The sequence below is a fragment of the Neodiprion pinetum genome, chromosome 1 (genome assembly GCF_021155775.2).
Source record: "Neodiprion pinetum isolate iyNeoPine1 chromosome 1, iyNeoPine1.2, whole genome shotgun sequence".
Taxonomy (NCBI): domain Eukaryota; kingdom Metazoa; phylum Arthropoda; class Insecta; order Hymenoptera; family Diprionidae; genus Neodiprion; species Neodiprion pinetum.
In genome coordinates this window covers 37,544,316-37,568,090 of record NC_060232.1, presented here as the reverse complement: position 1 = coordinate 37,568,090, position 23,775 = coordinate 37,544,316, and the positions used below count along the sequence as shown (strand labels likewise).

The 23,775-nt window shown below is 39.0% G+C and overlaps 4 protein-coding genes across 11 annotated transcripts in view; 3 read left to right on the top strand and 1 right to left on the bottom strand.

The window, feature by feature from the left end:
- Positions 1–176: 176 nt before the first annotated feature.
- LOC124213375 (uncharacterized) lies at positions 177–5,244 on the bottom strand. Of its 3 annotated transcripts, none has more exons than XM_046615062.2 (5): positions 5,062–5,244; positions 1,486–4,727; positions 1,074–1,163; positions 652–733; positions 177–495 (listed from the first exon to the last, which is right to left on the bottom strand). In XM_046615062.2, exons 1-5 carry the CDS (start codon positions 5,102–5,104, stop codon positions 329–331), a joined length of 3,624 nt encoding a protein of 1,207 aa, XP_046471018.1. In that variant the 5' UTR covers positions 5,105–5,244; the 3' UTR covers positions 177–328. The 3 variants fall into 3 exon arrangements, with proteins under 3 accessions (XP_046471018.1, XP_046472607.1, XP_046471848.1); XM_046616651.2 differs by lacking the exon at positions 5,062–5,244 and having other exon boundaries at positions 1,486–4,253; positions 4,564–4,700; XM_046615892.2 differs by lacking the exon at positions 1,074–1,163 and having other exon boundaries at positions 5,062–5,243.
- A 1,499-nt stretch (positions 5,245–6,743) lies between these two features.
- On the top strand, positions 6,744–13,007 carry LOC124214072 (zinc finger protein 616-like). Its single transcript, XM_046616052.2, has 2 exons — positions 6,744–6,946; positions 7,734–13,007. The coding sequence occupies exons 1-2, from the start codon at positions 6,773–6,775 to the stop codon at positions 11,034–11,036; spliced, it is 3,477 nt and encodes a 1,158-aa protein (XP_046472008.1). The 5' UTR covers positions 6,744–6,772; the 3' UTR covers positions 11,037–13,007.
- A 1,518-nt stretch (positions 13,008–14,525) lies between these two features.
- Positions 14,526–16,994, top strand: LOC124214080 (neuralized-like protein 2). Its single transcript, XM_046616066.2, has 3 exons — positions 14,526–15,225; positions 15,524–15,844; positions 15,952–16,994. The coding sequence occupies exons 1-3, from the start codon at positions 14,874–14,876 to the stop codon at positions 16,068–16,070; spliced, it is 792 nt and encodes a 263-aa protein (XP_046472022.1). The 5' UTR covers positions 14,526–14,873; the 3' UTR covers positions 16,071–16,994.
- Positions 16,995–18,937: 1,943 nt separating this feature from the next.
- Positions 18,938–23,775, top strand: part of brp (bruchpilot) — a 72,521-nt gene continuing 67,683 nt past the window's right edge. For 2 of the 6 annotated variants that reach the window (XM_046637241.2, XM_046637242.2), the window contains exon 1: positions 18,946–21,941. In XM_046637241.2, the coding sequence (XP_046493197.1) occupies positions 21,162–21,941 (780 nt within the window). In that variant the 5' untranslated portion in view covers positions 18,946–21,161. Of the gene's footprint in view, positions 21,942–23,775 lie in introns of all 6 variants that reach the window. The other 4 variants (XM_046637243.2, XM_046637246.2, XM_046637247.2 and 1 more) reach the window with 3 other exon arrangements.

The following is a 23,775-nucleotide window of genomic DNA, read 5'->3' as shown; positions in this document are numbered from 1 at the left end:
GTATGACAACGGAATGTATATATCAGATAATTTGTTCGAGTATCATGACAGTATCTCTTCTTTTTCAATTACGTAAAGTTTCAAAAATTGTTGTTTTTACAACATTAGAGTAACCTAATAAAACTGAAACCCTATCACGTAATCAAGATTGTTGAGTATCTTTTAATTTTTGGACAATTGGTAATATAAATCAAATGATGGCGAAGTACCGACTCATATATCTGTATTATAAATTTGACGCGAATAAAGTAATTAAAAACAAAATTATTAATAATTAAAATAAACAAAAGTAAAGCATCTTTAGACATAAAATAAAGTAACGGAGTATTCATTTCTTCTTTATCAAATAATTCGTTTTCGTGGCGTGCCTTTGATGCAGCACAGATATATCTCCTGAATCTTGTGACGAACTCTTTGTTGTGTCGAAATGAGGTGCCCGACGCGAATCTGCTATCTGTGCTTGTTTCGGTGCTTGTTTCGTTGATTCGAGGCGTCCTATGGATAAATAATCAATCGTCAATACCGCAATCAAACGATAAAAAATAAGTAGAATCACTGAATCTACTGCTTTGAAGATATGTTCCCAACTGCTGATAACAAATTCAAAAGTATAGATGACTGTCTGTGTAATTTATAATCGCTTATAAATACCTTCATGACGGTAAATCAACTTCGCGACAACTCCGGATGCCAAGACCTTTGGTCTACGTTTCTTCGGTAGAGTTTCTTCGACCTGAAACACAATAGTTCATTCTATTACCGAACAGAGAAAATATCGTGTAAATACTTTGGAAAGTGTTAAGAAAACGATAAAGCCCTGTGTTAGCATGCATGTTAAAATCCACGAGACAAACGTATTTACGACACAACTACCAACATAATTTGTCCGGTATTTCAAATTGCGAAAGAGCAAATACCCAGTAGTATTTATTTAGAGATTTCCAATATCGATAACATAATATTAAAGTTAAAACTGCTTTACAGGCACCAAGCAGGTTTAAATTCTTCATAGAAAAATAGTCGATTCGACAATTGTAATTTTGAACATTACACATGTTTGTGCTTTTTTTTACCATTTTTACACAGGATGCTGGTTTATAGAAGATGTTTGGAAATGGTGACTTGGATATGCATTCTGTACCAATGATTGATGAAGGATCACTCTAGAACAGTTACACATACACATGGTTAAAAACAAAAAGTTAGTATCATTTTCTTTTTCGCGCAAATGAGACAAAAAAAAAAAAAACAAATTGGATTATAATATTGATGCACATTTCTACAAGGAAGTAATTGTAGCTTCCACTTATTTCAAATGTAAATTCTGCCACATATGTCCATTTTTTAGTAAATTCAGCAACAATATTGAACTTGAATTATTTGCAGGAAAAATATCTCTTGTTAGTTTGTTAATCAGGAAAATGGTCTTGGAAGAGTAAGTCTGAAAAGGTGTGATAAAATAATCAAGTATAACTCAAGGCTTACCTCACATAGCGCAGTGTTAAAAATGTCACTGAACTCTTGTTTTCCTTTCTTTCTTTTTGCAGGACTGAGTTCGAATTTCAATCTTGCAGTCTCTCGTGTTGGTGACAATCGTGGAGACCTAGCAAGTATCGGCGAGCTAACCTTAGATCTTGATTTCGGAGTTATAGATCGTGGAGTCAGCATTCTTTCGTTGGTCTTGCTTTTCACATTTTTTATAAGATTCGGTTCGGTGCCTTTTATGTACATTGCCACCGGACTCTCAACTGAGTCATAATTTACTCTCATTATTCCTGGCGAGGACGGACTCTTCGAAGGAACTTTATATTTGGCCGGTGTTCGAAAATCGAAGAATTTTTTATTGTACGTAATTTTGGCACGCGCCGGTTGGTTGCTATTTGTTGGTGTAACGAAGTATCTTGTTTTCCTTACTTTCGGTGTGACTGATTCAGAAAAGCCAAGTTCTTTCCTACAATCGATTTCGACATTCTCATAAGTATTCCTTGAGCAGACAGATTTTTTTTCAAAATCGCAAGGAGTTGAATTTGTTATAACGATTTTTGGTATTATCTGTGGTTTATTGATATTGGTTACATCTGTGAGGCCGGGAGAACTAGCTGCGGGCTTCAATTTCAATGATAGATGTGCAGTAGATTTATTTCTCGATCGACCAGACAATGCCCTTTGTTTATTCTCACAGTTGATCCTTCGATTTTCAGGCGTTGTAATCTCCGATTGCGGTGTGCGCCCGTTAGTTTTAACTCTATGCGAATTTTGCCTTCTTGATGGCGATACGGGGCTTTTGATTTTTTTTGCCAATACAGAAGATGCTTGCGTGCCGGGTGAACGCCTGCCACCAGGTGACAGACGACGAGTTTTCATTGGACTTTTGAGTCGGTCTCCAGGGTTAGGTGATCTTGGACTACCAGACAGATATAGATGAGTTTGTGTAATCAAATTCGATTTTCCAAGGTCAGGATCTGGTTTTGAAGTCGCCGACGATTTTGGACCTGGTATATTGTCACGATTTCTTATTGGCAGGATAATGGCTTCAACATATTCCAACTGCTTGGAATCTTCTGTACTTTCTTTGACTGATTCAGTCTCCTCTGAACATTCGAGTATACACTGCAATGATTTCTGAAAGTTCCGTATAGCCCTTATTTCATCAAAATAATCCACGCATGCTGAAAGTGTGCTTACAAATCCAGCATTGGAGACGGACTCCAACAAGGATTGATTTTCATGTGAAGCTGATACTTTACTCGCGCATTTAACATTCACAGAACTCTGCTGCTGTTCAAATACTTTACGAGCTTCCTCAAAGCATTTACTTCGTTTTTCGATTAGTCGAACTTCACAATTTTTATCAATTTTCTGACAATTTCCTTTTCCATTCACCTCCATAATGTTCTCATTAGGCCCATTATTTTCAACCACTGTTGTACCACTCTGAGCTTCAGACTTTTTCAAGGTTGGTTGTACATTTTCATTGTGGGAAAACTGCTTTACCCCATTTTCAATTTCTTCGAGAAATTGAATGCTTTCCTCAAGGGCAGCCATTTGCCTGTCACTCTTTCGTATGTAATCTTCCATGTTCAGAATTTCAGTGACATCTAAATCCGCCATCTGAACTCTCTGTTCTTGTTTAGTAGGTGAATTAGCACAACATAAATTTTCAAAGAGCTCAAAAGTTGCAGTACTGTTATTGACATCAGGAATGTAATTAGTGTCTGAAGTAGTTTTTGGTGTTCCAGGTGAAACGTTGGCACAATTTGGCATACTGCATGGTTTAATCACTCGTCTGGGCGTTTTGCGATAAACTTTCTTGCCCCCACCAAATTTGGTAAAATTATGCTTGGGCGATAGTGCTGCCACTGCATTTGTGGAGCTAACATTGCCGACAGTTTGATTTTTTAATCCTGATTGAGAAGATAAGATTTGAAATGATGTGCCAAAAGCAGACTCAGGCACAGACTCATCTTCAATCCTTTTGTACTGACAGATTTTCCTGAATTCTTCTGTCAGCCTGCTCAAACTGACATCCGAAGCATGAACATCTTCAAGCTTAGAATGCAACACAGATTCTTCGATTAGCGTAATCAAGTCTTCCGTAAATTTTGTTGGTGATTGATAGAATTGTTGAGACAATCTTCTGAATATTTTAGCTTTAGAAGTGTTTACCTCGTGGTAGCCTGTCGAGTTCACTTTGGAATTGCATATTGCTGATAAATTTGATATGTCTGTAATCAGTTCACTGCCATAGGTATCTGCATTGACACCAACTTTTGTAGATGACTTGTGACAGCCTTCAATAGATTGCAGAGCACGCAAATTTGGTGTACGTATATCGGCAGTAATCAATTGTTCAGACTTACTGATCGTAGAAATGAACATGTGCTCTTTGACTGAATTATCGACAGTAGTATTCTTTTCTATGTTGTCATTCTTATCCTTAGACATGCTTTCCTCGTGTCTATTTAAAAGCGGTTTTACTAAATTGACATGAAATTTCACCGTTTCGTCAGATATTATCCTTGGCTGTTGACGATTTTTATGTTTGCCAATTTTATCCGAAGTATACAAGCCTTGTTCTTGAACGTTAGTAAAATTCACATGATATTTCGATCTATTTCTGATGCGGTAACCTTCACTTTCTAAGGCATCTCTTTCATATTCACTGTCCATATGTGATGACGAGGCTGATAGATATGAATCTTTTTCACCAAACTTTCCATCCGAGGTAGGCTGTATTACAGATACATTGTTCTCTGTGAATTCGTGAATTGCAATGTTCAATAAACTTTGATCATCTCCGGAGGCTTCAACATGTTCCCTATCATTCAACCGACCAGCCAAAATTTCAGAAAACCTTGTATCTGCTAGAGAATTGACTGTTCTGTGGTAAATACTATCTTCTGGTGTATTTCTGGATATAATAGAATTTGAATGAAATTTATCTCTGGTTGTCGAATTTTTTGACATGTTAGAATGACATTCGGGCTTGTTTTCAGCATTGATTTTCATCCTTGACAATGAGTCTGCTATATCGCTAAACTGACTATGATTTTGTGAACATACCAAATTTGCCATGCATGCACCTCGGTCATAAATGATTCCTAAGGAGTTGCTTAGGCTGCTGTCTGCAGAATCTGACTGTACGTTTGGTCCTGTATCTCGATAAGGTGCAACGAATTCCAACCTTTTGCCAGCATCGGTATCTGTCAAACCTTTCGCTGCACCACCTACAACAAATTAAACCAATTAAAATGTTGTCAAGGTGATCTCGGAGAAGGCCAAGCAATGCAGAAAATTCAATATGAGGCAAAGATGTACCAAAGAAAGTTTATCCAACTTTTTTAACCGCGTTCCGGTATTTACATCAAAGTACCGTAACTGTCAGACTGGATAGACTGAATGGCAGGCTCGTTACTGTACTCAGAAGACGACAAAATACTCCGTCAGCGTTCTCAATTCTTACATTAGAAACATATCCCAGCAACCGACATTGACGCCCCATCATAATCGAGCGTGAAAGTCATAATATAAACTAAACAAGCGGCAAGATTCAATACTCACGAGAACCAGAAGGATTTCTATCGCTCGGTCTTTGGAAACTCATATTACATGCTGTAGAAGGTACTTTTGATCAACAAAAATATTCGAGGAAAATCACAAGGCGTCTTGAACCGACCGTGAAATAGGTAACGGAAAACCTCGACCAAAAACTGTGAGCATTCGAAAGATTTAAACTTATCATTGTTGCCAACTAAATCTATCCTAATCGTGTACTTTCTGCTTCTGCTTATAGCTTATTGTCGTGGTCACGGACGTTCGCGCAATTCATTGGTCCATACGGTCTATATGGATCACGAAGGGAATTCAGTTTGTATAATTAGTTGTTGATGAGCAGGAGCAAAAATCCCTAATTTCCCTAATGTTAGGCGCTTTCATTTTACATCAATTTTCTGACACAAAGCGACACTTAAGTTTTGAGTCAGAAAATTGACGTAAAAGGAAAGTGCCTGTTAATGACGGATAAAAGCAAGCCGCAGGGCTAGATGGCAGACTATAATTATATTGCATCTCTATCTCACTAGTGTTTTATTTATTCTTCTCGTCGAGATTTGATGGAACCATGAGAATTGCTTAAGCAGACTGAACAATTATCTACTTTGTGTCAGGCGTTCGTATATACTTCATTGCTTTGGCTAGATTATCACGCGCAGCAAAATGTTGCTGCAATATTTTGCTGAATTTTTGATCAATAGGAATGCATGGCAATGAAGCAAGGTCCCTAGATTAGACAGGTCAAGCCACTTATTGGCAAAAAAAATTAGTGAGAATGCGCCAAAAGTTTCGTATGACAATGGATGCTTTCCATTTAGAGCACAATATGACGCATGTAAACATTTCTGGTCTATTCCTTTGCCTGGATTGGCCGGTTACAATAGAAATTTGTACACTGTGTTACTCTGTGCTCTATGAGCGTGTTCGAAAATTGACTGAAAGTACTGTCAGCACTGAAAATCTACAGTATACGTCACTTGGACTATACCATTTTCAGTACTGACAGTACTTTCAGTCAATTTCCGAACACGCCCTAAATAGAAAGCACCCGGCATCCCGGTGTGGTTATGATTCCTGACCTGTCACAATGATTAACCTCAAAATATATACATGCTTCTATTTATTTCGTGAACGTCAGGACACTAAAGGCGCAACTCGTTAATGCTTAACCTCAAAAAATTGAGCAAAATTGGTCAAAACTAGTTAATGCGGTAATGAAAGTTTGATATTTTCTGGGCGAACGCGCGTAGAACATTTTTGCCCGTGTTATAGTGAAAAAAGCTGGAACACGCGTGTCTTGACCTGTATAATCTAGGGACCTTGCAATGAAGCAGGGAAGCGCTAATATACGCGCTATAACTAGGCTCCCCACAAACTTCCCACTACGGACTTTAGCGCTGCCTGGTGCTCGCTGAACGCGAATTATCTATTTTCTTGGCATTTCCATTGCCCAAGAACCAGGCAACCAAGAACCGTTTTGATGTCCATGAAAATCCAGGCATTCGCACGCTTGCTTGGTTACATTATACGCATTTTAAATGTTCTGAAACCTGATTCTACGAGAATTATGTGTCAGTTTTTTAAGTCACCAATAAAAATGAATACCCATAGTGAACGAAGAATGAAAGGTTTGAATATATTAGCATCATGTGTTGGCACCCCATTAGAACGGTGTCCTCAATAGCGATGTTGTGTCGGCCCTGGGGGCACCAAACAAAACATGGACGCCGAAAAGGTAAATACGTCGGAACCTCTGGAAAGTGAGGAAAACATTGTAACCGTCGTAGAAATATGTCGAGTATGTTTGCTCGAGGGTTCAGAAATGAAAGACCTATTTGTTGAAACTGACGTTGCCTCGTTATCTGCCAAAGCAATGAGCTTCACCGCCGCTAAGGTTAGACACGTAATTTTCAGGTTAAGGTGTACTATAATTTTACGATAAGAGTTTCTGTATTCTGTCATTCATATCACATATATTTAAATTCACTTCTAGATCCAAAGCATAATCGCATCCTTCGTAGTCTCACGAACTTTGCGAACGCACGGACCATTCAAAACCAATCCACTTGCATACGAACTATCGAAAGTTTACATCGTAAAAATTTGAGCATAGATTGTTATTTCCAACGTCAAACGACTCTACACTTACTGTTCACACCTTCCTTTTTACTAAAATACCCTGTGTGATGTGCTACATTTCATAATCACACCTAAAAGTGTAAAAAATGGCATTGAAAACAGGTGTCTTCATCTTCATTTTTATCAATTATTTCTCAGTTGTTGATATCTGAGATTATGCAGATTATCATTTTCTCCTGAATTTAATTCTATTTTCTGGTACATATTATTTACTTGAAAAGTCAATAGTTAAGCACGTGTTAGTTAGGCATCTGTAAGTTGTACATATTTTGTGAATTCAATGTCAGAAAATACTGTAATCTCTTCGTTATTTATTGAAATTGTACCAAGCGAGAAACATTTAAAACGTTGTCTTGGAACCAGTAATAACATTTAGGGCACTGGTTGAGGGATGCAATAAGTAAATCAATTCTCACTAGATATCTACAATGCTGTAATTAACACAATCATAAAACAGATCGTTAATGGTAGATAATGAATATTTGAATTATAGCTTATCTGTGAGATATAATTTTGCAATATCTGTTTTGTCCACTTCCTAGATGTTACCAGGAGATGGCTTACCTACACATGTGTGTGCTTCTTGCGCTGAAAAATTAGAAATGGCCTATGAATTCAAGTTGCAAGTGGAGCAAGCGGATGGTGTTCTGCGAGAAAGATATGTGTCTTTAAATCTCAAGGAAGAATTATTCTTCAACGAGGTTGAGGTACACTTGGAAACTGATCAAAATAGTCAAAAGAAAGAGGAACAGTCAATAGAAGATGAGATTCAACTCAGCACAGAATCCAAACACGATGACTCGGAAGATGCGGAAGTGGCGCCTTCACTCTTGAAAGATCATTTGGCACTTTTGCAGGTCGAAAAACTCGCAGAGGAAGAAAGAGCACATTTAGAAATAATGGAGACTAGCGAACGTCTACAAGAATCAATTAGGGAGCAAATGGTTATGGATCCCGGTATCATGGTCATTCAAGAACATGGCTATGTAACACAACGCAAATCAGAATTGAAGGAAGAATTGACGACAACTGAAGTTTCCGACAGCTCAGGGAAGAACAGGAATCCACAGAATGAGAAAAGTGAAGTACATGCGGATGAAGAAAGGAAAGGAGGTAATTTTGACCAAAGATTGATAGACATTAAAGCAGAAGCGTCACCATGTGAGGATTTGTTGCACATGGAAACGAGGAAAAGCAAACGGAAATCTGCTCGGAGAGCCCCTGTCCTTGACCATGACTCGGATGAAGATAATTACTTTGAAAATCTCAACTTGAGCTCTCGCTTGAAACAGAGTCAGTCAACCAAGGCCGAGAAGGTTTATTACATGTGTTATATCTGTGATAAACACTTTTTGTCGAAGGGCGTTTTGAAGGAACATATGCACTCGCATGAGGAAGTTAGGAAAGTTATGTCGCTGGTAAAGGTGCCTGAAAAAACCCAAAAAGTAACGTTGCAGACGAAGCATTCTCCATCCGGCAAGCAACCAAACAAATGTCCGTACTGCGGTAAGGAATATCTATACGTAATATCATACAATAAACACCTTAAGCAGCACGAGAATGAAAAAGAAGATGGAAAAGAGGATCCGATGCCGCTAGAAGTGTCATTTCACGAGGATGAGAATACCTTGGACTTTGACAATTACGATAACAGTAATGATTCAGATCCCGATTACAACGAAGACAGCGATGATCATAATTGCGAAAAGTGTGAAGAAAGATTTAACGGCAAAAAGGCACTTGAAAAACACATGATCAAACACGAAATGCTTAAATGCAGCGTGTGTAATGAGGAATTTGAAGAATTGGAAGTTTTTAAAAATCATAGATCTCAACACGTCATTGAGGGAGTATTAACAGAAGATGATCTGAGGGCTGAAATCAAACAGGTCGATGAATTGGAGGAAAGTATACACGCAGATGAAGGAACTTATGTGCGTAGAAAAACTCGACATTCCAAAATAAAAGGCTTGCGTTGCCCTAAGTGTCCGATGGTGTATTCGCACAAAAAGTCTCTATCAAGGCATCTTGAAACTCACACAGGCACTAAATACGTATGTAAATCCTGCAACCAACAATTCACTAGAAAAGATCATTTGAGGCGACATATGGAGCAACACGGTAGAATGAAATCTTTCAAATGTACTCAATGCAACAAAACGTTTGGAAATGAATTGACCCTGCGAAATCACCTTGTAGCAACGAATCACAAAACTGTTATTCGCGGGGAAGAATACGATCCCAATAAACGAATAAAACGTATTGCAGCCAAAGAGGCGCAGAAGATCATTGACAGAATTAAAACTGAAAATAACACTGATGATAATGAAATCAGTGATGATGGAGAGGAGTCACAAAAGAAGACACCCGAAAAAAAGGAATACCAATGTGCGACTTGTAGCAGAAAATGCGCTTCCAAACAATCACTGACCAAACACATGGAGCTGCACATTAAGGATGAAAAGGTGGGCAAGGTAAATGATCGCGTGTCCGATGACGACTCGGACTTTGACGGTGGTTTGGATTGGCCTATGGACACTCACGAATGTTTGACCTGTAAGAAAAGATACAGTACGAAAAAATCGTTGTTGCGACATCAATTGCTGCATGAGGAACCCAACTTTGAGTGCGACATATGCAACGTTAAATTTTACCGCAAAGATAAATTAAAAGCACACTATGACAAATGTTCGGAAAAGAATCCAGACCAAGTACGAAAGTGCAACATTTGCGGGGATAGCTTTGAAAACAACGACATGTTGAAGGAGCACAGGACTAAGCACGTTATGGAAGGCATTTTGACAGAGGAAGATTTAAGAGATATTGAGCCACAGGTGGAAGAAAGAAAACCTGGAGAAAAAATAACTAGGAAAAGAAGAACTGACATCGTTGGACTCGAGTGCACAGAGTGTAATAAGCGATATACGTCTAGGAAAGGTTTGCTCCGTCACATACAGGTCCACGAAGGTAAAAAATACCTTTGCGATATTTGTCCAAAGAAATTTTATAGGCGAGAGCATCTCAAGATACACGTTGCTAAGCACAATATGATTAAACCATACAAATGTGATCGTTGCACCAAGCGTTTTGCCAAAGAAGAACAGCTGATAAATCATTTGTCTAAACATGACAGGAACTTCAAGAAAAACAAAGAAACAGACAGCTCGAAAAGATTCCTGTGCGAAATCTGTTCAAAGAGCTTCACTCAGTCAACGACTTTAATCGCTCACCTCAGGGCGCACAATGGCATCAAGCCTTACGTTTGCGAAGTTTGTTCCCGACCCTTCACAACAAACGCCTATCTCAAGATGCACATGAGAACTCATACGCAAGAGAGACCTTACATTTGCCAGTACTGTTCACGGGCTTTTGCCAGAGCCGACACATTGGCGAATCACCTTACCTCTCATACAGGGGAAGCAAAATATCACTGTAAATATTGTCCGAAGAATTTCAGACGGTTGAAATCACTCAAGGAGCACGTATTCATCCACACCGGCCAAAGACCGTACGCTTGTCCGACATGTGATCGAAGGTTTAATAACAATGGAAGTCGATATGCGCACAGCAAGAGGTGCAAGCAAAACTTATTGCAAAATCAAAACAGAGCACAAAACTCCACCAACCAGGGAAGAGTTCAGACCAGCAATCAGGCGCAAACTATGAAACTTCAGAATGTGAAAACTATTACTATTACCAGACAAGCCGAGACCATTACGGCACAGCAAGTCATGCAGCATCAAGAAATTTTGATGCCCTTAATTTTACCTTTGACCGTTACATTGGCCGATGTTGAAGAGGAAGTTATCCTGCCCGAAGCTACAAAAATTTTTACAACCACGTAATCGTCAAGTTTGTTTTAGTACGACTATTTAAATTGTGAACGTTATTATTGGATTTTTTTTCTCTTTTTTGCACAGACGAACTGGTGGAATTTGAAAAATTATCCTTAGGAATGTGATACATTTTCTGTGAAAATGGAGATCTCCAATTTTAACTGATATTTTTTTATTAACTTGATGCAGGTACTCAAGACGAATACGAAAATTTTTCGACTTCTGCCAATGACAAAAACAAATTGATGGTCATTTTTAATTTTACAACTGTTACGAAAAGATTGATTTTCATGATACTCTTTCAATTTTTGAATAAACTCGTTCATTGGTAAAATGATTTTAAAACGCAAAGACTGCAATGCATGATGGGACAATAAATTAAAATCAGTAATCTATAACATTTGCAGTTTACTTTGCAAACGTGAAGCCATAGAATTTGGATTTGATTTGAGAGAACAGTAAATAAGTTTCAAAGCAATTTATATCCTTAAAGAAAGTGCGTGTCGCGTTTAAGTAAAAAAATAAAATAAAAATCGGCTATAAAGATGACGATACATATTAAGTTTATTATTAATTTAATTATACAAGACCTGCAAGATCACGGATTGATTTAATCTAAAATTTTGCTAAATATTCATTTTCTGTTAAGATATAACATGTACATTTAATGCAACAGTTTTATTCGTTTTATTGTTGAAAGTGAAAAAAAAAAAAATGTTTACACCTAATTTAGGTGGTAATTTTTAAATATCTTGTAACATAGACTATAACTATAAGAACACTGAATCGTTATTCGAATAATAATTACGGTTTCCATTTACAACTTCGATTCGAAGATACAGCAATTTTGACCATGCATAATGTACCAAATACGTTTTTATTTATTACATTTGTGAGTTGAATAGATTTCGTTTGGAAATGTGGTACTTGTATGTATAAATCCCATTGCAGTTGTCAAGTTAGAACGTATTTGGTGTGCAAAAAAATTTTTCGTTGATAACTTTGTAATCCTTCGATTTGGAGTTCAGATAAAGATTCGTACTTCAGAGAACTTATAACAGATCCACAACAAGATGGTGTTGATTCTTAGCTTGGATCCTTATTCTATCTGCGTTATCGTTGACTTGCAGAATCATTTTTCTCAGTCTTTACTTCACGATACATGCATTCGGCAATCCAACGGGCAATCTCATTAATTATTCTGATATATTGTATAAGGATTGCTGGCATATTATTGAAGCAGTTTATTATATCTTTTGCGTTCAAGCTACGCTTTCTTTAAATTAGTGTACACGATCGTACAGTATAGACACACTAGATATTTAATAATCATGATTTCATTCTGATTTGTACATAACCATGGTAAAGTATAACGAATAAAAGAAATTTATTATATTAAAAAAGGTTTATCCGACTATTCGTAGTATATGATGATTGAAAATCGATAGGAGAAATCGTTAAATGTATTACGAGATCGTCCCAATACTTAATCGGCCGGCCGAGAGAATTTTTATAGTCGTCGCAATACGTCTCATCTCGGGGGCGGTCTGCGACTGCATCGGTTTCATCGAGAATAATTCGTCGAGATATTTTTTGTTCTTCACGTGATTCTTCTCATAATTAACAGTAAGTATCATCCATGCTTGTTCAAACTGGTCTGCGGTGACCGGAAGATGTTTGACCATGGCGGCGGCTTCCTCGGTTAAGCGGGATAAGAGGTACTGCATTTTCAATGCGTTCGAGAAATCCGTGCGCGACAAAAAAATTGACTGGAATTGAAATTAGAATCTATTCCAATCTTCGAATTTTCCGGAAAATCTCGGTAAATCGATGGCCGGAAGGATCGATTGTGTGCTCATGGCGGGTTCCACGGTGAATGACGCGGTTTCGGGAGCAGACTTTTTTATCATCAACTCATCCAGATGATCCTCGATTTTTCCCAGCGCTGTCAAGTACTTTTGCTCGGCTAGTGCAAATTTGTCTTCTTAAGAAAAAATGAGGATTCGTGCTCGTAAAATAGTGCGCAAAGCAATTTTATATGATATTCTTCGTAGGAGCGCCACGGCTCTGTTAAAACAGTCACCCGTGTTTTGCAGCTGTTGAAATTCGTCTCGTCCAAATTGACAAATCCATAGTTACAAACTTGACAAATTCTATTTTTCAAATGATACTTTTTTTTAAGAAGCGCTTCCATATCCACCCGCTCCGTCGTGAACGAATTACGAGGCGCGAACAATTGACCAGCGAAGTATCGTACGCAACAAATCTCATTTTCTACTCTCTAATTGTAAGATATTCGTGTATCCTGGTGAATAAACTACACGAAAAAAGTAAAATGTTGCGACTTTTACGTTATTGAGTTCGTTAATTCAAAACTTTTTCAACCGCACTATAGCCCTTATTGTACACTTATTTGTTCCAGTGCACTGTCACTTGTCTCTGACAATGAGCTCATTTACCAGTTTTTCAAAAATTGAATATTCAAAGACATTTTAATAGTCACTATGATTATCAAAGTTTTGTATCGGATCTTGATTCAGATCACGTTATACATTATAGTGATTTGAATCCACTGCAGCGAGTGCCAATATGGTCCACAGATATTCTATAACATGTTTTTAAAAGAAATACAGTTGTTTTCAGTTGAACAAGTGATTCTCAAGTGTGATTCGAGGATCGTAATGAGAGATAATAATGGCACATCCAATGACGTTAAATTCAAGGCGGGTCAAAGCAAAGTCAAAGTATCGGACTTCGAGAGGATTCTCGCGCGAGATAATAACACACTCTCTACAAGCCTGTGTATACACCATGGAATCTCTGTTAGGCTGTGGCATACTCCCAAAACCTGTCCGAAATATTATACATACTCAATCTCGAACAATAATAGGAGCGCAGAACGGAGAACGCAAATACAACAATGATTTATCTTATACATTCCCTGGTGAACAAAATTTCTACGATTTTATACGAATTTTTATAGAGATTGTAGCGTTTAGAAGATTGGAAAAATATTTAATACATCTGGTCACAAGTCAGGTAATTTAAGGAACCACAGGGAGCGGGTATCAGTCTATTTTTTATTATTTTTCAAAGGCTGTAAAAATACAACGTATGTCTATGTTATACACGAATACTTTCAAACCCTTATTCATCAATTAAAAATAACCTAAGCAATTTTTACTTGGATTGTCGGCCTAACTCGGATTCTTGTAAAATGAGGAAATTGACAAAACTTGCCACAATCATCGTACACGTTAGGTTTATTTTTTGTACCACTAGCTTCGCTAGTACTCATTTTGCACCGAAGTGTCATTGGTTGCAAGGATGCCCATAATCGATTATCTTGCGATGTGATTGGTAGAAAGTACACCCTCCACTGTCTTTGGTGTGTGTCAAAGTGCATACAGAACATTGGCGCCATCTTATTTTAGGCAGCTGTTTGTTTACATGGAGTTGCGTGTAGTGCGGTCTCCATAAGGTCCGTGGTCTCCATGAAAAAAAGTAAGAACAGGTTGAGTTTCGATGTGCTGTCTGAGAATGTGTGTGTATCAAAACTCTTTGTCAAGTATGATAGTCGTTAGTGATTCAAGAAATTGATCACTTACAATATTTGAGGATAGGCGGTTGCCCGAAAACTGGGGAATAAGTGATAGATGTTTCCTTGAATCAATAACAGCAGTTAATATGCCTGAACGATTGTCTGTCAAAATGTGATGTAACCCCCGAAATTATATACAATTACGGAACATCAGCGGCTGTGTTTAGTAAGGTTAAGGTGATTCGTTAATAAACAAAACAAATAATCAAGACTATAAATTAGTGAATAAAGCAGGTGTGATAATCATGACAGAAAAGACTCGGAACAATATAACAAGATTTCATCCTAGTCATGGTGAGAATATAATACTCTACGACGACAACACCGTTGCCTATCGAAAAGCTAGTTTTGCCAACGCCCTGACGTTCAGCGAGAAGCCACTATTACCTCGGGAAATATTTTTACTCGAAATCGAAAAGGACGAAAGAGGATGGAGCGGGCATATGAGGCTGGGTCTGACACAGATGGATCCCACCGCTATGGACAGAGGTGGTTTACCGCAGTACGCTCTACCTGATCTAGCTAATATGGGGGCAAGCTGGATATTCGCCATTACCAAAAGCCATAACAATATTCGGGACAATCTTAATCCCAGCGGTAAGTATTGCAGAAACATTTAGAGCAATGAATTTCTTGTTGATTGTCGAAAAATACTGTCTATTCGGAAGGATCAATCTCACTTTACAGTTCAACAGATCACTTCACGTCTGTTATTCGTTGAGATTATATTTAAAAAAAATCTATTTCACCAGTCCCTTTTTTAAATGGTATTAAGAATTTGAAACAGGCAGCATGAATTTTAACTAAGTTCACTAGGAGTCTTATCGAGGACCTATGAAATAAACAGCTGTTGTTCCTTAATTTCTATAATTTGCTATTATTTTTATTATTACAGAAAGAAAGTCTTCACCTGAACAAAAGTTAATCACGGATGGTGTGAACGTGCAGACATCGCGAGGAATTATTCCATTCATTGCTCTAAGACCGTCAGCTATTGATTCGTCTCAAAACATACTTCCAACAGACACTGGAAGTCGAATAGGAATTATGTACGTGCCACAAATTGGGTCAGATAAAGCAGAGATGCATTTTATAATCAACGGAGAGGATCAAGGCGCATGTGGCAAAGATATTCCGTATAAAATGGGACCCCTACATGCTGTCGTCGATGTTTACGGGACCACAAAGCAAGTTAGAATAGTCCAACTTTATGGAGGTAAATAAAATACTGATCAATCGTTTTGTTTATGCAAAGCTTGTGAAATTAGTGCACGTCGGTATATTTAGTATTTTCTTATCAATTGTCTGTTTTGTCTCTTTCAGTGTCAACATTACAGAGTGCCTGCCGAGACGCAATCATGCAGTATACAAAAAGAACAGCTGTCGACTCATTGCCATTGCCAAGAATGTTGAAGGACTACCTTTTGTACCAATCGCAATAAGATACATAGTGCAAAATTGTAGGCCCAAAGAATTTACGCTAAATCATTTGCGCTTATCAAATCCACACATCATAAAAATTAATAGATTCTTTATTTTCTATTCTTTCAATGGGCCATTTCCAATCTGGCTAACGTGACAATTACCAATTATGTTCAATTGTTTGTATTTAATTAATTCTAGAGCGCATCGTAAACAGGTTGTTTTCGTACATTTCGGAAATAAGAGGTAACAATTTTTCCGTTGAAAAAGGAAAGATAGAAACGAAGAAAATGCTTATCAATTCTAAATTAGTGTTCATTCATGCTTTAATTTTTCGAACATGCACTCAAAGTCGGGAGTTGAATGCATTGATGAACGTTGCTGTTCGGTCAAATTTACTGTCATATTTTTTTTTTGTATGTTTTGAAAGGACTGTCGTATGGTGCGCATTTTAATCTCCTGTAACACGATCATGACTCAAGTTTCATACAAGTTTTCCGAACAGAGTATTTATTATCTTAATATATGAAGAAAAGAGAGAGAGAAAAAGAGAATTGAAAAAACATAAATAAATTAAATGAGTGTCTGTGATTCCTGAGAAAAGAATAACAATTTGTAAAACTATTAAGTGCTTAGTAAATATGAAGAAAAAAAAACAAATTCGTAATTAACCACGCCGAATGTTGAGTGCGATTTTTTACATTACGGTATATGAATTATTGCATAAACTTTCCACGTTTTGAAATATTAATGATTATTGAGTTACTGAAGAAAAAAAATACCGACTTTTCTGATGTTTTGCAAATAATTCGGTTTGTGTATATAGGGTAATAAAAATATTGTTTAGTTAAAGGGAAAGAATCCTGTGTATAAAAAAAAACTAAGAAATACGTTATCAACTCGAACACGTTACACAAGTAAACGTACAGAAAATCCATGAAACTTGAACGGTGCCGTAATCGTTGAGTAAAATAGTAAAAGCGTTACGTGACTGATTCGGGTGGGAAAAAGTTCCATACCGTACGTATCATATTCAATTTAGGGATTGAAATACGCAATTAATCGCGATAATTATGACGTTATTGTTTATACGTATAATATGAACCAAAAAAATAAATACGAACGAAAATCTAAACAAACGTTTTAAAATTGGTAGCTTAATAAATTTGTTTATAAGCAACGAAAAAAAAATATTATCTTAAACAAATAGGGTCAAAGGTTCAGAGAACATGCAAAAACAGTGAAAATATAATAACTATTACAAGCGATAATTTGTGAACGACATTTTCTCCAATAAATACGCAATTGATATGAAAAATGAGAGAAAAGATAGTTTCGAATCTATATTTTTTTTTTGCACAAATAGGAAGAAAACAAGAAAAATCATTCTTTTCAAAACGAGCCGGTTGGTAACCGACCAACATTCTGCCGTACTTGGCATCACGGAAACAGTGGATGTTTGTAATTTGTTCAATTTTGTCTACTGATCTACATCAAGGTGTTCTGTTATCATTCACTGCATTTTTGATACTTAATTTTACGTGCCAAAAATACAGCAGATAATTGCTCGGTTACCGACATTCGTTTAACCGACCGTTCGCTTCGAAACTTAGTTCCAAAAACGTATTTCGTGTCAGAGAGCGCTACGAAAACGAGGACACGAAAAACGCGAGCGTGGGTTCCTTCAGGCTTCTCTCGGTACTCGCACGTGTGGATGGAAAAAGGGAATATACACACACCTTTGCCGGAAGCGATCAATACATCAGGTTTTTAGTTTGTGTAAGAAATGATAAAATATTTTGGCGAACCTAGGCCCGACGCACGCACAGAGAAAATAGTCACGGAACAAAAGAGTTGTGACATTTTCTTGAATTGCGCGAGAATGAAATTACATGCGTATGCCACGTAAGGAAGACGGGAAAAGATCGATTCCGTCGTCACACTCGATCACACACTTATTAATTGAATCCTGTGAATAATCAAACCTCTCATTGTAACGAGGGAACATTGATCCTGTTTAAGTCGATCGATGTATTTTCGCATTACGGTTCTCCATCACGCTCTGCGATAGCTGGATAAAATTTAGGGTATAACTGCTATAATCTCAATATCACAGATCGCAGTTCCGGAAGTAGATTGTAAAAAGTATTACGAATACAGCGATACCCGACATTGCGATGGAGCTAAAAAATAGTTACTCAATAATTCCCACGCTTCAGGGAAATAGCGTACAGCAACGTTAGATGCGGGGTTAACTATTTTCAGGACAACATGCAACGAACAAAAAGCACAAGCATATCCACCTTGGTCGTAATTTGGGGTAGATCATGGTCCGGGTACGTCGGAAGCTCCTGAGCGTAGGTGGGTAGGTAGACGTACATATTGCATGTACGTAGGTCGATTCGCCGTGAGCGTTGGAATATACGGGGCAGCGCGTGACGCGGCACGGCACTGCTCGGCGAATCGTAGCTTCATTGATTGCGACGTCGTACGCCGGGGCCGTTGGGCGAGTTATTCGGTGCGAGAGGGGGCGCCGGAGTGGGGGGGGGGGGGGGACGCTCGCGTATGCAGAGTCGAAACCCTCCCTCCGCGCTCATTCAGACCGCCCGGCAGAGAAAGAGATCCGTGGCGGAGTGCTGGAGTGACAAAAAAGGCCCAGGGGATTCCGGGGAACGAGGAATCGGAGGAATGGTGGATGAAACGGAGCAGCGAACGCTCGAATCGCCCGACTAGCGAGCGATTCGCGTCAACGTCACACCGCGAGGCGGAAGCAACGGACTCGTCGACGTCGGTCTGGAGGAAGGGGGCTGAGGGAGGAGGGCGACCGACGAACAAATGACTAGCGCTGATATACCTATAGGTATACGTTCGAGCGTTGCGTTGAAAGGGAAGAAGCTACAACGCCGAGCGTAGCGCCAGCGTCGACGGCGGCAGCCTTAGCTTCAGCTTCAGCTTCAGCGGCAGCAGCAGGATTTTCGCCGTTCGGTCTCAGTGCGCGCGTAGTCGCCGTGCTGTGAGGTTCTTCGTCGCGTTATTATCGATCGTAGGCGGTTTGAGCGCCTGAACACAGTCGTCGGGGGGGGAACCGCGAAGAAAATGAGATCGATAATAAGTAACTGGCATAGATTTAGCCCTAAGAAACGGACAGAAACTGACCGCTGCTAGTATAGTTAGAAGCTTAATCGAATTTAGAAGTATTCTATGTGTGTCGGAGCTAATGATCCGTAATTTTTATGTGAAGCATAAAGAAAAATGAAAAGAATCGTCACGATAATGATGATGGCCAACTCTCCTCCACCTTCTCCTTCTCCTCATCCTCGATCTTCGCGAAGAGCCTGATGATGTATAACCCCGTTTCTTACATGACACTGTCACGGCTCTTATCGACTGTGTCGCGAGTGACAATTAACATTATGTGCGTGTGTGCGACGACCGTCTGTACATCTTAGGAACAGAAGGAAGGAAAGAAGTAAGATAGAAAAAGAAGAGGAAATTGAGAGAAGGATAATAAATCCGTTTACGGTTCTTCTTCCTAAATCCGCATCAATTCCAATTAAGTACATTTGAAAACTTACGCGTTGCGTATTTTGTATACCGTTTTCGAAACGTTTCTCGTAAAATTATTATCATTGTTACTACACTATCGATTACGTTCATTTCGGTCAAGTTTTAACCTACAAGGGTCTCTATTAATAGCAAGCTATACCTGTACCACAACGGCGGAATCCCACGTATTTCCTCACAAAAAAAAGTAAACTCGACAAGAAAAATACACGAACATACCCTAGGGGATAAAAATCTTGTGCCGCACATCAATTGCGGACTGCCTGTAACAATAATAATAATACAGTCTTCATATACGGAATTTCCAGTAAACGCGATCTGAGTTTCCTAACTTTAATTTTCTATATACTGTTTCCGACTGCTGATGAAAAAATAAACATATAAACCACAGTGCGGAAGTATTTCTGAAGCGGTATTTATATAGAAGGAAAAAAGAAACTTCATTCAAAAAAAATTTAATTCCTTAAAACGGGCGATGAATCTCTTTTTCGAGAAGATGACATATATTGCTGGCGTAATGTAATTCGGAACATTAATAATAATAATAATAATAATAATAATAATAATAGTAATAATAAAATTAATGATAATAATAATAATTCTTATTATAAGAACAACAATAACGCTCGTTTGTATAGTAAAATTATATTTGATTAAACATCGACACGAAACGCTACTGCCTCACGTATATACATATTTTGGATAGCTACACGGTAGGGGTGTAATCGAAATAAATCATCACCATATTGTTACACCGATTAATTGGTATCTGTCTATCGTGGTTTTCATCGGTGAGAATTACTAATTTTTCTTCTCTTCATTCTTCTCAAAATCACGTACACAGAAACACAAACACACATACACACACACACACACCTGAGTACACCAATACACTGTCTCTTGGAATCGAAAAACCGAAAAAAAGAAAACAAAACAATTGATCGTTAAATCTGGAAAGTATTCGTGACGCATGATGCGAGGTTGAATCGCGATGATAAATCTGTAATTGTTACGCGCGTCGGTTGCAATAAAAATTATATACATGTACAATACAGTTGAATAATATAATAATAACACTATAAATAGTAAGAATTTTAATAGTATAACGATTGATCGTGCGCAGTTGAAAGTTATCGCGGATGAGAGAATATAATAAAAAAATAAAAAAAAAAAAAAAATAACAATAATACAAAAATCAGTATAAGCGGATAATATTTATTGTAACGAAGTCCGTAGTGAAAAATCTTGCTGGTAAAATAACGAACTGGATATTGATAATAATATGTATAATAAAAGTATCCCAAGGTATTGAGGTAAAAAGAATTCTCGTGGAGAATATCGAAGAATCCCGCGTTCGATTTCGGGCCAGAAACGATAAAGAGGACACAGATAGTCGGGGGGGTCTGGAAGATGGCGCGAGCTTAACGAGACCGGAAGCGGCTAGTTAGAGGGTAGCAAGTGTCGCGCGAGTCTGAGCGAGTCCGAGCCGCCTCACTCCCACTCGAGAGCTACTCGGAGGCGAGTCGTTGAGTTGTCGGCGGTCCCAAATGTCGCGGGATCCCTACTCTGGCGGGAGCGGCGTTGTCGGTCCCGGAGGGGGTACGCGGTCGCCGCGAAGCGGTCGGAGGGTCGGTGAGCTACCGACGGTCGACCGAAGTCCGTCGCGAAACTACGCGAGCGGTCGGGGCAGCCCGCTGGGTCGTAAGCGGGGCACGCGAAGCGGGAACAACTCGCCGGAGCACCTGGGCTACGGTAGCTATCACCACCACCAGCTGGGGAGTCCGTATTACTCGCGAGACGAGGACCTCGGCAGCCCCGTGATGCTGGAGGAACGGGGGCGGAGCATGTCGACGGGGGGCGGGGGGCATCACAGATCGAGAAGCGCCTCGCGGCCCGCGATGTCGGCCTCGGCCGGTATGTCGGCGAGGTACACTAGCCTCGATCGCGCCTCGGCCGGTATCCTCGATCACGACAGAGAGTTCGTGCCGATTCGCGAACCACGCGAAAGGAGCCGCGAACGCGGCCTGTATCTCGACGACGAGATATACGGGTCCCGGTCCGCTCGCCAGAGTCCCAATCCTCACCTAATGCGCGACGGCGGAAGCTACATTGGCGAACTTCAGCATCAGAATAACGACCTGCAGAGAGAGCTTGGGAACCTTAAGAAGGAACTTGAGCTCACTAATCAGAAACTCGGCAGCTCTATGCACAGCATTAAAACATTCTGGAGCCCCGAACTTAAGAAGGAACGCGCCCTCAGGAAGGAGGAGAGCACCAAGTACAGTCTCATCAACGAACAACTCAAGCTACTCAACTCCGAGAATCAGGTTAGTGGGACGTACGGATGGAACTGGTCCGGCTGTTTTCTGCCGAACTCGCCGCTACTACGACGGCTTGACGGGCAACCGAAGCTACGCAGGAATACCGAATTCGTTTGCCGATCTGCCCGCGCGATGGTAAATGTAGCTTCAATTGCCGATCCGTCGGCGGAATATTGAATGTAGCTCTGGTTGCCGATCTGACGGCGCGATACTAAACGTAGCTTCGGTTGCCGATCTGACCGCGTTGAGCGGCTTGTGTTTGGCAGAAAACCTCCGATGTATAGTGTTTTTGTAGCTCTTTCACGTTAAGGTGGTTTAAGTAGGAAATTTGAACATGAATTTTCATCGGTTTTGAAACACGTTGTTATGGGTTTCGTCCCACAACAACGTAATCGACACGATGAGAAAATTTGTTGTTACCTGCGGTGTTGGTCTACCTGTAAAGAAATGTTAGTTTCCCGTTGAATAATTTACCTTTTTTACGCACACTCTATACCTATTAATAGAGCCAACGTGCGTACTACCACGAGAATCGATTTTACTCCGATACCTACTCTTTTTTACTCACTCCTTCCGACTTACAGTTTCAGTTTCATTACAAAAAATTCCGAATCTTAGATTGACTAGCTGAATATAATGATATTATTATACATTATGCTTGATCGAAGAATAGATAATGTTCGTGAACTTTAGGGTATGTTTGCTACGGTGTAATACAAGTTTGTAGGTATAATGAAACGCACACCCGTTAGGTTAAAAATTCAGATTTTTTCCGAGACCTTTCGCATCGGGGTTTGTGAAAAATGTATGCATAATCCTGTTTTAAGATTATACACCACTCCCCCATTTTCACTCAGCTAAATCCATTCTCGTCGCAGCAGCTTCTGATTCTAAAAATGTGATGAAATCTCCACTCTGTAACGAAATTATGATAATCTGAGAGAGAGGGGGAGAGGGAGAGGGAGAGAGGTGGAGACTATTTTTTGCTTCTTTCGCCTGTACATAACCGTGCGGAGAAATCGATTTCTAATTACTGATAACCCCGAAGTTGAAGTTCGTAATTTCGTATCTCGCTAGAATGTGAACATCGAATTTAGATAGTTCAACTATGGAAGGTTCAGGAGATTACCATTATTGCAAAGGAACAAGTTTCATCCTCATATCATTCTTTACCATTCTGTTAATCTCCAGCCAACATTTGTACAAGCTGCAAAAGTGATTACATTAGTTTCCTGTACCATACTTGTCATATTAACGTTTATGCGAATTGAAACCTAATTAATTATCGAAATTCTCTCAGAAGTCTTAAACTCACTTCTAAAGATTACATCAATTCACTTGTACTGTATTATTAAACGCAGTAACGTAAGACGAAAATTGGGGCGCGTGTCATCCACTCGGTTCTCCCTTTCTCTGTGGCATAATTTGAGATTCCTTTTTGTGTCACATTTGCCCGAGAACCATCAATTGAGGACTGTTCGTTACACATACATATCTCGGTTATTCAGCTGCGCTGTATATTATATTATATAATCTGAACGCGAGAATTGCGAGAATCGTATACAAAAGAATTTTTCCTATATGCATTTGTATAATCTTGTTGAACAATTTCACGCTTTTACAGTTAAATACTTCTATGTATACATGTAGGTAGTTGATCACTTTTTTACGCTGCGCGATTAATCTGCAGCAATTGAACGAAAATCTAGACTACGGAACGTTGAGGCAACTCAGTTTTTAATCAGTCTGCCAATCAGACGCGGTGAAAATAATATATTTCCACGAATATTTCTCCAGGGGAAAACTCTGTTGAACTTGACCGTTTTTTCGTGCAGACAAA

What these genes read in the sequence shown, in the direction of transcription:
- LOC124213375 (XM_046615062.2), bottom strand. Translation starts at nt 5,104, where the DNA reads ATGAGTTTCCAAAGACCGAGCGATAGAAATCCTTCTGGTTCTC. An exon ending in TTAACACTGCGCTATGTGAG is followed by an intron (nt 1,164 to 1,485) that starts GTAAGCCTTGAG and finishes TAACTGTTCTAG; the next exon opens with AGTGATCCTTCATCAATCAT. An exon ending in CAGCATCCTGTGTAAAAATG is followed by an intron (nt 734 to 1,073) that starts GTAAAAAAAAGC and finishes ATTGTGTTTCAG; the next exon opens with GTCGAAGAAACTCTACCGAA.
- LOC124214072 (XM_046616052.2), top strand. Translation starts at nt 6,773, where the DNA reads ATGGACGCCGAAAAGGTAAATACGTCGGAACCTCTGGAAAGTGAGGAA. An exon ending in TGAGCTTCACCGCCGCTAAG is followed by an intron (nt 6,947 to 7,733) that starts GTTAGACACGTA and finishes TCCACTTCCTAG; the next exon opens with ATGTTACCAGGAGATGGCTT.
- LOC124214080 (XM_046616066.2), top strand. Translation starts at nt 14,874, where the DNA reads ATGACAGAAAAGACTCGGAACAATATAACAAGATTTCATCCTAGTCAT. An exon ending in GGACAATCTTAATCCCAGCG is followed by an intron (nt 15,226 to 15,523) that starts GTAAGTATTGCA and finishes TTATTATTACAG; the next exon opens with AAAGAAAGTCTTCACCTGAA. An exon ending in AATAGTCCAACTTTATGGAG is followed by an intron (nt 15,845 to 15,951) that starts GTAAATAAAATA and finishes TGTCTCTTTCAG; the next exon opens with TGTCAACATTACAGAGTGCC.